Source organism: Typopeltis vanoorti, chromosome 6 (genome assembly GCF_054136105.1).
Source record: "Typopeltis vanoorti isolate ZY-2024b chromosome 6, IOZ_Tvanoo_1.0, whole genome shotgun sequence".
NCBI lineage: Eukaryota > Metazoa > Arthropoda > Arachnida > Uropygi > Thelyphonidae > Typopeltis > Typopeltis vanoorti.
The window spans coordinates 70766292-70782576 of record NC_143554.1 but is presented as its reverse complement, the minus strand read 5'-3'; the positions used below and the strand labels follow the sequence as shown (position 1 = coordinate 70782576).

Genomic DNA, 16285 nt, shown 5'->3' with positions numbered 1-16285 from the left:
CCATACATTCATGGCATATCTGAAAAGATAGTGCTTAATAAATATCAGATATGCACCATATTTAAACCATGTGTCAAATTGGCAACTCTCATCTGTTCACCTAAGGACAAACCTTTTTCTTTATCACATCTAGGAGTTTATGAAGTGCCCTGCTCTTGTAACCTGACCTACTATGGACAGACAAGAACTTTTGACATCTGCCTTGGTGAACACGAAAAATACATTCGGCACCATCATTATGGCAAGTTAGGTCTAGCAGACCATGCCTTGGATGATAAGGTGATAATACCCCTTCACATAAGATCAAATGGAAGAAAACAAAAGTGCTAAACAGAAGTCATAAGTCAGAGAAATTATTCTTGGTATCAACAGCAGCTTTAAAACATACTCCAAACCTTAACTAGTATGGCTGTATAAATTTACCAAAAATCTGAGAGACATTCATTTTAAGATCTAATTAATACTTGTTTTCTCTCTTTTTCCTACATAGATGTTGTCAATTAGAAACTTTAGTTCCTTGTGTAAATAAATAAAAAAAACTAGTCCCACTGTAATACCAAATTGTTGTTGTTTCGTGTACTATGACAAACTGTTCTTGTGGTCTGAAGACCACAATATCAGCTAATAAGTTAATAAATATTGTTTTCTTATCATTCTGTGTTATAATCAATACCATTAAAATAAACTAACATATCATCATATACATCTAGGATGAAATTTGTGTGCTTTGTTTTCAGTATCGAAATATAATACTTCTTGTGGATAGAATTCTGATAAGACTATGACATTTATATAATAAAATTAGTTTAATCCTTTATCCAAGTGTGTGCAAACAAAGTTTGCACCTGAAAGTATCTTCAGGACTGGGGTAAGGTGGTACAACACCAGGGCAACTCATTGCAAAGGTGGAGCAAGCTACCAACACTCCTATCTCAGTAACTCCTATATAATGCAAAACATTATATCTGGGCCACTACCCAGACTAGTTTCGACCTTTATTGAGGTCTCTTCAGTGGGAGCCAGCCCCAAGTGGAGATACCAGGCAGAAGCATTAGCAGGTCATCTCTACCTATAGGAGTTGCCAAATGGTGTGCCACCCTTTTTTTAATAAATTACTCTGGATTTAGAGAAAGATGTTGAAAGTTTATTTTTCACTTGGTTAGAGTATAATAAAATTAGTTTAATCCTTTATCCAAGTGTGTGCAAACAAAGTTTGCGCCTGAAAGTATCTTCAGGACTGGGGTAAGGTGGTACAACACCAGGGCAACTCGTTGCAAAGGTGGAGCAAGATACCAACACTCCTATCTCAGTAACTCCTATAATGCAAAATTATATAATGCAAAATTATAGGAGTTACTGAGATAGAGTGTTGGTATCTTGCTCCACCTTTGCAATGAGTTGCCCTAGTGTTGTACCACCTTACCCCAGTCCTGAAGATACTTTCAGGCGCAAACTTTGTTTGCACACACTTGGATAAAGGATTAAACTAATTTTATTATACTCTAACCAAATGAAAAATAAACTTTCAATATGACATTTATATAATGTCATGGTCTGATATTCTGATAAGACTATTACAGCTAAGACTATGACAAAGACACATGTACACAACTGTGTAATCTACATGAATGTTTCAAGAAACTGTAAACAGTAGTCATATGATTGAAATAAGTTGGTGAATGGGTTTGTAAGATTAATATAGAATGAATTATTCACAGAGTGAAGAACAAGATATGGGGGGTGGATGATAAAACTGCTTCTTGTAAGTTGTGTAAGAGTGTGGTGAATAAGGGAGTGAGGAATAGATTTTTTTTTTTTATGGAGAGTCCTAAATGAGTCCTAATGTATGACAAATACTAAGAATGTGAATAAATTTAAAGTTTAGATGTGGAGTGTTTAAGTGAATTCCCCTAGTGAGTGTTAACTCCAATAGCACAACAGCAACAACAAGACAGAGGTAATATACTTAGAATATTAATGTCAAACATATTGTTACAAAAAAAAAGCAAGGTTAAAAATATTGCTGCATTTGTCAGAATCATTACTGAAAAGTTATATTAAAATATTGATTGAATTTGTTGTTTTCATTTCAACTACATGTTTAGCAGCATGATTTGTTAATTTTCTTTTCATATACTACATCCTTTTGCTACATGCTTGGCACATGAAAAACAAATGAATATGTACTTGATAAGCAGTTGTCATCTCTTTCTTTTGTAAAGAACATATTATTATTATTATAATGGTGTCTCCATGAAGTCAAAAGGCTCATTGCGGGAGACCCTACATTGACACACTAACCATTATTTACACAATACCTATCATACTACTTCTTAAATTCATTCACAGACAAAGCATTCACAACCACTTCTGGCCATGCATTCCACCCATTCACAACTCTCCAAACAAAAAATATAGTCCTAACACCCTTGTTACCCACGCTCTTACATAATCTCCAGGGATGGCCCCTCGTTCTCTCCCTTCCTGCACTAGTCTTAAAAATGTCATCAGTATCAATCCTATACAATCCCTTTAATAATTTATATGCCTCTATCATATCTCCACTTCTACGTATATCAGCTAGTTTTTGGAGCCCACAGATCTTCAATCTATCCTCGTAGGGAACATCCCACAGACCTGCAACAATCTTTGTAACTCGCGTCTGAATCCTCTCCACCATTTCTTCATCATCAAGAAATCCAGGTGACCAGATCTGTACACAATAGTCCAAATGTGGTCTTATTAATGCCTTATAAAGTGGAACAATAACTTCCTTATCCCTGCTTGTTAGTGTGTTCTTTAACAACCATGTAATTTAATGTGATGTTTTGGCAATCTTTGCAACGTGCCCTTTAAACTTAAGTTCTCTGTCCACAATAACTCCCAAGTCCCTTGCCTCGTCAACTTCTTGCAGTTCAGTTCCATCAATATAGTAAACAGCATGTGATCTCACCCTCCTGAAGTGCATCACCCTACACTTTGGCATGTTAAACTGACAGCCATTCACCCTAGTCCATACCATAGCCTATTTAAGTCATCCTGCAAGATATCTACATCATCTGAATTGACTATCGCTCTTCCTAATTTTGCATCATCAACAAACAAGTGGATATTTCCTTTCAAAGCATTCCTAATATCATTGATGTACAAATTAAACAATAGACGACCAAGCACTGAGCCGTGAGGTACACCACTAGTCACCTGCCTTCTCCTGGACTCGGCTCCTCCATAAACCACTCTTTGATATCTATCTACCCTCTAATCCAAATCACCAGCTTTGGATCTATACCCATTTGCAGTCATACCCTGACTTACGCGAATCTGGAGTTACGCGGTTTCTTATATGTATGTATTCCCGTCCCGCTTCGTGCCTCACCACTAGTCATATCTTTCAGGCTGCGGCCGCATGCGCCAGTGTCGTATATGCTGTGAACAAGCACCGACGTGTTTCTTGCAATCTCCATTCATACACGATTTTTATAGTCTACAAACTTGCGATTGTTTAATGTTATGTTCTTGATAAAAATTTTATCACATAAAAAATAATAATGTCATCCAAAAGAAGCAAGTCCGATTCTTCTACTGCTTGCAAGAAAAGAAAAACATTGACTTTGGAAACAAAACTGAACATTATTAAGGATTTTGAAGGCGGAATGAAAATTTGTGAGCTAGCAAAGAAGTTCAATCTATAGGAATCCACAGTAAGAACAATCATAAAAGAAAGGTTTACAGATTTTGGAGGACATAGATTCTAACGAGGAACGAATTGTAGCCACAAGGCAAGGAAAAAAATCATTAGCTTGCTATGAAGAAATTTTGCGTGACAAGAAAAAGATATGCCGTCAGACAAATTTAGATTTTATGAAACCATCGACATCGAAATAACTTTCTTTTTTTTATGTACGAAAAACTACAATTATGATTATATTTCTTAAAAAATATAGGTGTTTTTGTAAACCTTTGGTCCCAATTGTATGTTTGTATATATAAATTACATGCAAAATTATACCTCGAGTTACGCGAATTCGTCTTACGCGCTTTTTGTTGGTCCCACCTACCGCATAACTTAGGAGTTTTACCGTACTCTAATTTATGCAACAGAGTTCCGTGTCAAATGAATCTTGTCAAATGCCTTTGCAAAGTCCAGCAGTATCACTGAGTAAGGATTTCCTTGATCCAACTCCACTGTTACTTTATTATAGAAAGTAAGCAAGTTACTTCTCAGCTTGTCATAATCACCAGCCTTGTAATTTCACATATACCCCTTCTTAACAGAATATTCAGCACATCTTACAATTTCTCAAGTCAAGACCACATGATCGCATTCCCCAAGTGGAGACAGTGTAACTAAATTATTTATTGATATGTTCTCCATATGTTATGACCAGATCTAACACTCTTGAATCTCTTGTCCCTTCCATTACATGCTGTTTCAGGTAGTTATCTCTTAACAACTGTATAAACTCCATTTCCTTTGTTCCTTGTGACCATTCCTTCTACCAATCTATATCCCCCAAAGTTAAAATCCCCCATAATAATTACTCGACCTTCACTCATTGTGCTAATTTGCCAATACATACTATCTACATTCTTCCTTATACCCCTTGGATTATAACAATATATGAAACATGTTTTCTTGTTAGAGGATAAGTTAACATCTAAAAATGGTGTACTTTGTTCACCTGATCATTTTAAAAAATCCATTATTAAAACTACATCAAACTAGCATTAATGAAACTGTACTGAGCTTACTCAATAAGTGCTCTGTATTAATTCCTGGATATGATTCTCAGTTTTTCATTTCTCTGTCTATGGCATTTGTAAGACTAAGTAATCTATTTCTCCACTTTATATGAGAATTTTTCTTATAAATTGGAATAACTCTTACAAACTTCCCATTAGAAGAAATCAGAATTTCAGCTCATTAAAAATTATCAGAACAAATTGATTAACCGTGATGTACAGCTAATGATTAATACTATGGGAGATATTATCCTCAACTCCAATCTTATTAACTGCCATTTAATTTAAAATATCAAAATTTTTTTTCTCCTGAATTAAGTCATTAGTTAAATCTTATCTATTGAACAGTATTTTCTCTTCTAAATGACTAGCATTGACATATGCATTAGTCTTATTAAACTTTTTTTTCCCTATCTTACTTAGATACTTTAAAATTATTTCTAAGGAGCTGGTTATACATAATTTCTTTCTATAACCATTATTCTTTCTTTTTAAATATATATAATAATTTATAGTGTTCATATTCTTAGCTTGTTGTACTTTTAAGTTTATTTTTTTAATCTTTAATTAATAATTCATGACTTTAATCAACTTATGATAATGATCATAATGACTTTGAAATAGTTAGACCCCTTATGCTGGATATTAACTACCATATGGATTTGAGTTTATATTCAGTTCAACTTTCACTTAATTCCATTCTGACCATAAAAAAATTACGGTTAGAATGAACTGATTAATAAATCTGGGCAGCGCTGGCGCTTAGTATTTTTCTTGTGTGTGCGATTAATGTTTGACGCCTTTCCAAAAAAGTTTTTTTTTTAATAAAGTGTGAATAAAATGAACAGGAAATGAAAAACAAATGAAAACCACTTTACAGTATAATGTTACCTACGGATTAGTCCTGCTTATACAATTTTTTTTTACACAGAATTCAACAATTAATCATAAGTTGATTTATGATACATCAAAAAATAAAGAACTATTTTAGGTATATTTTCGTAAATTTTAATAAAAAATTACAGTGATAATCGGGTCCAGGATACAATTTCAGAATTTATTTGTTCATTTCCAGGAAGATCTGAAGGGGGCCCCGAACGGAAGATGACGTACATTCATAATTATATGTACCATTCATTGTTCGTTTAAACTCTTATCTCATATTTATTGACATCTTTTAGGTGCCTTTTCTTCTGCAGCGCCTATGTATATTGCGCACTTCGCACACGCCACCAGCCAGTACTGAATCTGGGCATATTCAAATTGCTATTCCTGTAACCACAGGGCTACAGCATGCATTTCTGAAAATGTATATGGATTTTGATGATTACACAGTCAGTGTAAAACATGTATTAATTCTTGTATTAATCTCCACAATGCACACACACACACACACACACACACACACATATATATATACGAGGGACATCCAGAAAGTAAGTTCCATTTTTAAATATTTTCACTGCAATGCTGCGTATTCGTGTCAAGTTTATTGAGTCTTTATCAAGGCGTTGGTGCCATTTTCAGACATTCATAAAGTCTTTTTGGTGTGTGTTTATAATGTCTAAGAAAATTGAATCACCGCCACAAGGGCAGTTATCTGTTTATTAAATGTGAGGAACGTTAAAGCAGCTGAAATTCATCGGCAAATTATTGAGGTTTATGGAGAACATGCAATGAGTGATTCACCACCACCAGTGACTCAGCTGGGAACAATTCCATCATCCCCATATAGTCCTGACCTCATGCCAAACTACTTTCACCTGTTCAAACATCTGAAAGCTTTCCTTTGTGGCAGGCGGTTTCAAGATGACAATAAGGTCAAAGAAGCAGTGTCAATACATGGTTTGCGTCACAGGCGGCAACCTTCTACGCCGAAGGTATACAAATCTTAGTGCCCTGTTATGATAAGTGCCTGAACAATGACGGAAATTATGTAGAAAAGTACTGAAAGATGTCTACTTTATTTCAAATAAAGTTTTTTTTGTAAGTATATTTTTGTTTTTCTGACAGCCCTTCGGAACTTACTTTCTGGATGTCCCTCATATATATACACACACATTTATAACAATTGCATCCAGTTAACTTTGTAACATACATTATATTTCTTCAGATATCTGTAGCATTTTCTGAGTAAGGATGCTAATTCTAAAAACTGATTACACATGATATGTAATATTAACACTAAATAAATTATTTTCATCTCCTTGTTCTGGCACTGAAGAACAAAAGCAGAGAGTGGTGTATATGTGTATGTTGGAGTGCAGTCTGGAAAGCATGTAGGCCACAGGGCTCTGTGATCTTGGGCTGCTGTTGATTGTTTGTATGTGGATGATTTTAGCAATGACTACTTATTTCCTGAAGATGCTGTGCTAAGGAAGAATATGATATATGAGGTTTGATGCATTTGGGAAAGGGGAGGATTCCCCAATCTTGGAAGATTACTTGAATATTTTGGGCAGGTGATGGTGGTTGAGAGTTTGTTGTTTCAGAGTATAAGTCTATACATTATTATTATCATCATCAGACCTCCATGGAGTCAATGACTCATTACAGGAGGTCCCCCATCACACGCACAGCTCATCATACTGTGACTTTAATGCATTCACTGTCTCCACATCCACCACACTTCCAGGCAGTGCATTTTAACCACCACAACTCTCCATGCAAAAAACCTAATCCTTACCGACTTATATGTCCCAATTATATTCTCATTATCTTCATCATCTCAATCTTCTGTCCACATTTGCTCAATATTATATCTTAATAGTCACCTTTTCAGAGAGCGATAGTGTTCAAGTTAAGGGGACATAATATGGACACATACCTTGCCAGCCATCTCTGGATCCTTTTGAAATCCTTTTATAGTTTGAAGAGATTAATGGGACTACATTTCAAGAAATTGATGATGATGTGTTGAAGTTAAGGAGACATAATGTGGAAACATACCTTGCATGGTGGGGAGGATTTTGACAAATGAGATGAGGAGGTTGCTTTCACTCAAGGTTAGGCCTTGATATGACCATATCTTAACTGCCTGTGTTCAGATTTGATCATGTTGGGGGATTTGTGGGATTGATTAGGTGGAGAGTATTCAGAGACATTTGGTCAGGATTGTGGAAAGCCTGTTGAATATTTACTATGATGGTAGATTGAGCCATATGTAGGTTAAAATTAAAAAATGGTGATATTTGGTTGATGGGAGGAAACAGTGGGGATCTGATGGAAACATTCAGATAGTTAAGAAGACTTTGCCAGCTTAGTTGGCCAAGTGGTTAACATACCTACTCTCTAATCAACAGGGTACAGGTTCAAATCCCTTCATGAGCATGGATGTTTGTGATTATCTTTAAGGTGGAAGATGATTTCATCACCCAACTGTAAGACAACCACCACCATCCCATTTATTGGTGTGAAAATAGATTGAAAAACTTCAGTGTTTTGTCATCTATAGCAAGGTTTTATGGGTAGGAATCACATTAAAAAAAAAATAGATACCGAAAGATGTTTTCAAAGCATAAAGGTGATGGGGGAAGGAAGAGGGCAAGAAATGCCATAATGGCACATAGTATGAGGCGTATTGTTATTACCACTGCTGGAAGGTGTTTTTTTTTTATATAATTTAGTTAATAATAATGATAATATGTTAATTCATTGTAGTTTTTGTTTTATACAGGTGTGTGAATGACTGTGTTATTTAGTATATGAGTCAACCTTGTATTTTTGTTTAAATTCAGATTATCTGTATGGCAAAAATATGGGTAGCAATGGTGGCAAACACTTCACTGGGGTGAATTGAATTTATGTGATTTTTTACAGTGCAGTATGTGTGAGATGAAAAATCTGATCCACATTAAGATGTATTCCTCACAAAAGTTAAAGGATTCACGAAAAAAGAGAACAAAACTGATGAGTGAGTGTGTAGTAAGTGTTTTAAAAATATTTGCCAGTTTGGTGGTGATAACGAAGCAAGCATTAGTAGATTAGACTGGATTATGTTAATGTCGGAATTAATGTTGAATGTGCAGAGGTGGAAGTTCAGAAAAACAAATTGGACCATAATAAAGAAATAGTGAGCTTGCATGTTATCCTTCACAGGACCAAGTGCAAAATTCCAGAAATGGCAAAAGATTAGCAGGGCTAAGAAGAGAAAGAAACAGGTACTCTGAGGTAAGAATCAAGATCATGTGAATAAGCGAGAGAAGAGTCTCCGTAGCTCAGTCAGTATAGACAAAGCCCTTTGGTTGGAAAGACATGGGTTCAATTCCCACCCATGATGTGAGGAACATTTATCTGGTCTCGTTTGACTAAAGGTGAGTTAGCCAGTCTCATACGGAGGTAGAGGGTTTTTTCACCCAGAAACTTGGGTTTTTGTCCCTCAGATCAGGCAAACTGGCCCCATGAATACACACGGATCTACAGTCATAAAATACATACTTAATCTCTCATTAGGAGGGCTCGACCCGTACTAAGGGATGAAGAGGAAAGGGGGCAGCCCATACAAAATAATAATAGTGAAAGAAACAAGGTAAGAAGAAAATTTTGTATGGAGACTATGATCAGAGGCGTACTTAATGAAAGAACAGTAAAATCTTATTCCCTGGCACAGAAGTTCGTGATATTATCGATGCCATCAGGATGCAGAAAGGTAAGGCAAAAGAACTAATTGTCTTGGTTCGCACTAATGATCTGAGAGGTGAGAAGTATTCCATGAGGAAGGATGTGAAGGAGTTATTGGACAAAGCAAAAATGAAGAGTGAGAAGGTGAAGATTGTAAGTCTATGATAGAGAAGGAAAATGTTAATAGCAAATGAATAAAGAAGAAGGAATTGCAGAAGTTTTTGCAGAAGGAATTGTAGCATTTGTGGATCTGTAGTCTGAGTATAAAGAAGAAGGAATTGCAGAAGGTTGTGCAGAAGGAATGATGTAGCATTTATAGATCTGTAGTCTGAATTTGATGGTGTTGGTCATTTAGAGAGTTTTGTTTACCAAGCATGCTGAAATATAAAGTCACGAAAGCTGAAATACAAAGTTAAGTAATTAAGGTGCCAGGTGAGTATGTGTGAAAGCACCCATGAGGTGAGCGTGAGAATAACCAACAAATGTGGAATCTAGTCTCTCAATCAACAATATTGAATATGGTAATTGATTCATGAAGTTAAGGTGGATGGGAGCTTAAGCAATGCTATAGTTTCTATATATCAATGCCACAAGCATCATGAACAAGTGAGAGGAGGTTTTGCATTGATTCGTGCAACCTCACCACAAGTTATAGGAATTAGTGAGATTTAGCTAACAGCAGATGATACAGAGTGAATGGTTTGGCATTTTCAGTGAGAAAAGAGTGGTTATTAAAGATGACATGCCTATACAACACTTGCCTCAGAACCCTAAAGATACCAACTATCTGGAGGCATGCCAAAGTGGTGGCCTTTCTGAAACCAGGGAAAACTCCAACAGAAGCAAAAAATTACAGACCTATATCACTACTCAGCAACCTCTTTAAACTCTATGAACGATTAATTTTGAATTAATTTTATTGCTGAGCAGGCTGGCTTTAGACCAGGCAAATCCTGCACATCACAAATTCTCAACCTCACTCAATATATAGAAAATGGTTATGAGCAAAAACTAGCCACAGGAGCAGTCTTTGTAGACCTAACTGCAGCATATGATACTATAAACCATCTCACACTCAGAAATAAAATATACAGAACCATTACCTGATCCAATTGCTCTTAGAAAACAGATGCTTTTACGTGGACCTGGGGGGTAGGAAGAGCCGCTGGCACCTCCAAAAAATGGCCTCCCCCCAGGGAAGTGTGTTATCACCATTACTCTTCAATATCTCCCCATCTTTCCAGGAACTAGAAATTTTATCTATGCTGATGACCTTGCCATAGCTACTCAATCAAAAAATTTCAAGTCTATTGAAACTACTCTATCACTTGCCTTAAATAGTTTAACCACATGCTATACCAGCAATCAACTAAAACCAAACCCCTTGAAAACCCAGACTGCCCTTTTTCACCTTAACAATAAGGAAGCCAACAGGAAGCTACAGATTTCTTGGGAAGGCTCTAATATAGAACATTCCTGGAACCCAATCTACCTCGGTGTGACTCTCGATCGCACCCTCTCATATATAAAACCCACATCGAAAAAACAAAGGCAAAAGTGAATGCAAGATACAATATACTAAGAAAGCTTACCTCCTCCAAATGGGGTGCAGATGCTAGCACACTGAGATCTTCTGCCTTGGTCCTTTGCTATTCTTTTGCTGAATACGCCTGTCCAGTATGGTCCAGATCCTGCCATGCTGAAAAACTTGATCCAGCATTGAATGAAAGCCACCACTTAATTACAGGATGCTTGAAACCAACACCACTAAAAGACCTGTATACTTTGGCTGGTATTGCACCCCCTTCAATTCGAAGATCCGCATTCTCAGCTGATGAAAGAAGCAGACAAATGAATGATGAGCGCCACCCGCTATTCGGCCAGACCGCAGTACCCCAAAGACTAAGATCCTGACATAGCTTCCTGGCAACTGTTGAACCACCTAAAAACCTCCCAGAGACAAGACTTCAACAATGGCTTGCACTATATCCTGAAAATAATACTGGTATTACAACAGCTGAACATCTTACACGTGGTGCCCACTTGGACTGGAATACTTGGAAAAGCCTGAACAGACCTTGAACAACAGGATGCTGCAAACAAAACCTCATCAAATGGGCTACCTCACTGGCCCAGACAACTGAGAGTGTGGGACAACCCAGTCCATGGAACACCTTCTTTCTTGCCCCTTTCTTCCATCACCTTGCACAAAAGAGGACCTTATATCTTGCACAGAAAGAGCAGTTGATTGTGCAAGATACTGGAGGAACTTCTGACCATATTTATTGTATATAAGTTATGTATAGTTTCCTTTTTTTTTTTTCATATTTAATTATTATTTCCCTGTATAATTCACCTACCAAATCTAAGCTGATCTCATTGTAATGTATCCTAAGTTGTTGTAAATCATGTTGTACCACTTACTTACTACTGTACCACTTATGTTTGGATACGAAATAAAAGTGAGAAAAGAGAAGATAGGATGTGTGAGTGGGGGTTACTGCTGATGATAGCATATGAATCACAGCTAAAAAGAATAGGAGACAGGAGGGAGGGTGGCTGCTCATTTGAAGCAGTCTGGTGTGAGATTGAGGCCAAAAAGAAAAAAATATATGGTTGTCTAAAGACATGCATCAGCAAATTAGTAGCATGAGTGCAGGTCAATTAATTATTATAGGGAGTTCAATTATAGACTTATAGACATAGAGATTAGAAGGAAGAAAGATCGCATGGCAGGAAGGAAATGGAATTAATACACCCACTAAGAGATAATTACTTGAGGTAGCATCTGATGGAGGAGAATCAGGGTATGAGAGTGTGTTGGATATGGTTATAGGATCAGAAGAGCTATCCATAAACAAGTTGGTCACATTGTCTCCAATTGGTAAGAGTGATCATGCCGTCTTGACTTGGGATGCTGTAAAGCATGAGGAATATTCTGTCAAGAAGGGATTTATGTAGATCTAACTACAAGGCAGGTGATTATGACAAGCTTAGGAAGAAACTTGAAGCTGTGCCATGGCATAAAAACCTGTTGGTAGTGCATGGGAGATAAGATAGTTAAAGGGGGCATCTGGAGAAAGCAATATCAGATTGTATACCTAAGGTCAGGAGGGTTACTCAGGTAGGAATTAGATGGATTAGTAGTATCATTAATCAAGAGCTGCAAAAAAAAAAAAAACTGTTTTGGAGGGAATAAAAGGAGAAAGGTGACCAGCAAGCTCATGACATGTATGGTAAAGAAGGCAAAACCAGATTATGAGAAAAAACAAGCTGAGCAGACCAAAGGAAATCCCATAGAGTTCTTTTTCTTCATTCCAATCAAGAGGATGCCTAAGTACAGAAGGATAACCTTAATGAGTGCTGATTGGGGCATGATGGCAGAAGCAGACAAAATAGTTGAGTTACTGAGTGAACATTTTGCAAGGGTGAGGTTATCGTTGTGACATATACAGAGACTGATGTGGGAACAGAGGTAGATGAATTTGAAGTTCTTAAGGTAATGCAGAATCTTAATGTAAATATACAGCCAAGGGATTAGATAGGATATCAGCTTGCATTTTATGAGAACGTGCAAAGGGGAATTAGTAATGCCTCTGCTCTTTAATTTAAATCTATTCTGATAGCCTTCCAAGAGAGTGGAAAGAAGGCAAAATAATTCCTTTGAATAAGGGAGGTTCTACAACTGCAGTAACAAATTATAGACCAATCAGTATCTCAGGAGTGGTGGTAAACACCACTCCTGAGATACTGATTGGTATATAAATTGATGGTAAAAGTACTGGAAAAATTGGTCAGAAAGAAAATTCAAGAATGGGTAAATAAGAATGTGATACTCTATGAGGAGCACTGTGGCTTGAGAAGAGTCAGTCATGGTTGAGTGATTTACTAACTCTTTATAAAAGAGAGGCAGCAGAGTTGGATAAATGGAATGGTTACACAATGATTCTGCTGGACTTTGCAAAGGAATTTGACAGAATACTACACAGAATTCTGTTATGCAAATTAGAACAAATGGCAGATGGATATGACACTGGTTATGTGGATAAGAATGTGGCTGACGGACATATTGAAAAGTGGTATATTCCCAACCAAAATCCAGGAGAAAGCAAGTGTGTTGCAAGGTTCTATGCTAGGAACACTAGTGTTTAATTTGTACAAAAATAATCTGAAAGGAAATATTCCAGTTCTTTGCTGATGATGCAAAACTAGATAGAATAATAGTTAATCAAGTCAATGTGGAAAGCTTGCAGGATAATATAAATAGGCTGTCAGTATGGGCAGAAGATAATGGGTACATTTTACTCAGTGGTGGCTTGAAATCGTGGGGGTGCGGCAACTTTCGAAATATACATACACACTGTAAGTACAGTATATACGTGTTTGGATAAAATATCAAAATTATGGTAAAAATTTTAAAAAAAAATTAAACCTGAAAAAATATTGTTTATTATCAATAAAATTATGCACTTTGGTATAATTCAAAATTACTTAAAAATTCTGAGCTCATAATTGTCATAACCCCAATAATGTTCTAAAATAAAAACTATAACAAATGTTGTCTTTAATTGTAATGTCCAAATATTTAAAGAGATGGAGTAAACGCAATAAGCACTATCAACACTCTACTACTGGCACAAATTGCATATAAACAACAGTGGAACTGCATGATGGACAGTGCCGCATTATGCTAATAGCTCGCATCTCACTATGACGTGCTTGTGCACGTAGCAATATGACACTGTGGTAAACAGTGTTGCTAGCATCCTTCGCCCTCCTAAGTGCTACAAGATGGATTTTTATTACTTTTTATACAAAATAAGAGAATTGTATAGGATTATTGATGATAAAATTAAATATATTACAAGCAAATATAAATAAATTAATCGAGAAAAATTGGGGGGACTGCAGTGCCCCTGATTTTACTTTACATTTCTCCACATTCAGTTTAATGTGGAGAAATGTAAAGTTTTATATTTTGGAATGAATCAATTATAAGCAGTTTACCACATTAATGGAGCTGTACTCAGGAAATAGATGAGGCTAGGAATTTGGGAGTGGTATTAAATAGAGAATTTAAGTTTAGAAGGCATATTGCTAAAGATTACTTCATCATCATCAAATTCCTGACATGTACCTTCAAGGAGTGTACAGGATATTATGCTAGTACTAACATGAAAAACTTACATCATTACTAACTTATCACCAATTTTCCTCAAAATCAAACTGTTATCTGTCAAGACTCTAACTTTATCAGATCTTATATTTCTGTCACCTAAGGCACTTTTTACTGTATCAATCCACCCATATCTTTAGTCTTCCTCTGGATCTTTTTCCTGCCCACTTGGCAGAGAACACTTGTTTTGATAATCTTTCCTTTCCCATTCTGTTTAAGTGACCATATCACCTGAGATTAGCTCTAATGAATGGAATGGGTTGCCAGAGTCAGTTGTGAGTGCTTTTTCTGTTAATGACCTCAAGGAAAGGTATGAAAGATCGTGCAGATAGTTTGAGTCTCTCGCAATGAGTCTTCAGACTTCATGGGGGTGCCTGTACAATAATAATAATATTTTTTGTTTGGTGAATGGCAAATGAATGATATGTGTTGCTAGTGGGAGTAGTCGTTGTTGGCGAATCAGTTTGTACAGCAGTGTGATAATCATCCTGTGGATCTCCTGTAATGAATCCTAGAATCCCCCATTGAAGCACTCAAATAATAATGATTTGAAAATCTGTGGCATACTGCAGAACTTGAAAAACATTATTTGGAGTTTTTATATTTAAATATTTCTAAATCTCTCATAATAAGGGATCTTAGTATTATTATACCAAAATTATTTTTTAACTGAAATTACCTCTTTTTGAAATTCACCACTTTCTATTATATATATACATCTATTTTTAGATGGAAGAAAAGGAAATAAATCGTATAAAGGATATGCGCAAAGAACTGGATTACTGGGTTCATATAAAAGATAAAGTGGAAGCAGATGAAAGAAAAGAACAGGAAAAAATTAAAAAATGGAAAAAGGCAGAAAAAGAAACACAAAAGTTTCAATTAGGTCAAATGGTAATACTCTTATAAAATTTTCATTATCATTTCATAGAGTATAACTTCAAAAGGTATACAGGACTGTAATGTTCTGATGCACTTATGATTTCATCACTATTTTTAAACTGATAATTATCTTCCAAAGCTTTCCATCATAAATTAAGTTAATTAATCAGCACTTGTAAGTTAGTCCTAACTGCCTGAAATCTGTTGATCTCTCTCTGGTTGCCTTTTACTTCAGTTTTTCTTCTATATATATATATATATAATCCCACCATCTTAGGCCAGATCTGCATACACATTCTTGAATATTTTTAATGTCGATTTTCCATGCTAGTTTTTTCATTGTTTTATGATGCTGCATTGAAGCCATCTATTCATTTCAATTTTCATTGAGATTATACTTTTGATTATAATTCATCCCTTATTATCTATATTTTAAAAGTGGCTTGAATACCGATAGTTGTAGGTTGGCTTATTTTTACTTTTTTATGACAAAAAATTAAGTTGGAAACCTCTAGCACATTAGCACCATTCTCCCTGCCATTTTTGCACAAACTGCAATCAGCTGATATCTCTTCTTAAACCTTGAACTACGTCATCAGTATGTAAATTTAACAGGTTAATGTGGAGGAGATTTTTCATAGAGTAGAGGGAGACAAGGCTAGAACAGGAGACCAGGCCTGGAAGCTGTGTAATGAGTGTGAGAGCAAGGGAGTGAGGATTGGGTTCTTTACATGGCGAGTGGAATTCATTTCTTGAGTGTGGTGAGTGCAGAAACTGTGAATAAGTTTAAGGTACTGTTTGATGATCTTTTCAAGTGAGTGTGTGGACTTCCTATGATGAGTCTTATGACTTCTTGGTGGTGTG

At 36.0% G+C, this 16285-nt stretch overlaps 1 protein-coding gene across 3 annotated transcripts in view; it reads left to right on the top strand.

The window, feature by feature from the left end:
• The window catches only part of LOC150105526 (cilia- and flagella- associated protein 210-like), a 199299-nt gene that overhangs the window by 171625 nt on the left and 11389 nt on the right, over positions 1-16285 (top strand). For all 3 annotated transcript variants that reach the window (XM_090394239.1, XM_090394238.1, XM_090394237.1), the window contains exon 9: positions 15269-15433. In XM_090394239.1, coding sequence (XP_090250365.1) covers positions 15269-15433 — 165 coding nt within the window. The remainder of the gene's footprint in view (positions 1-15268; positions 15434-16285) is intronic.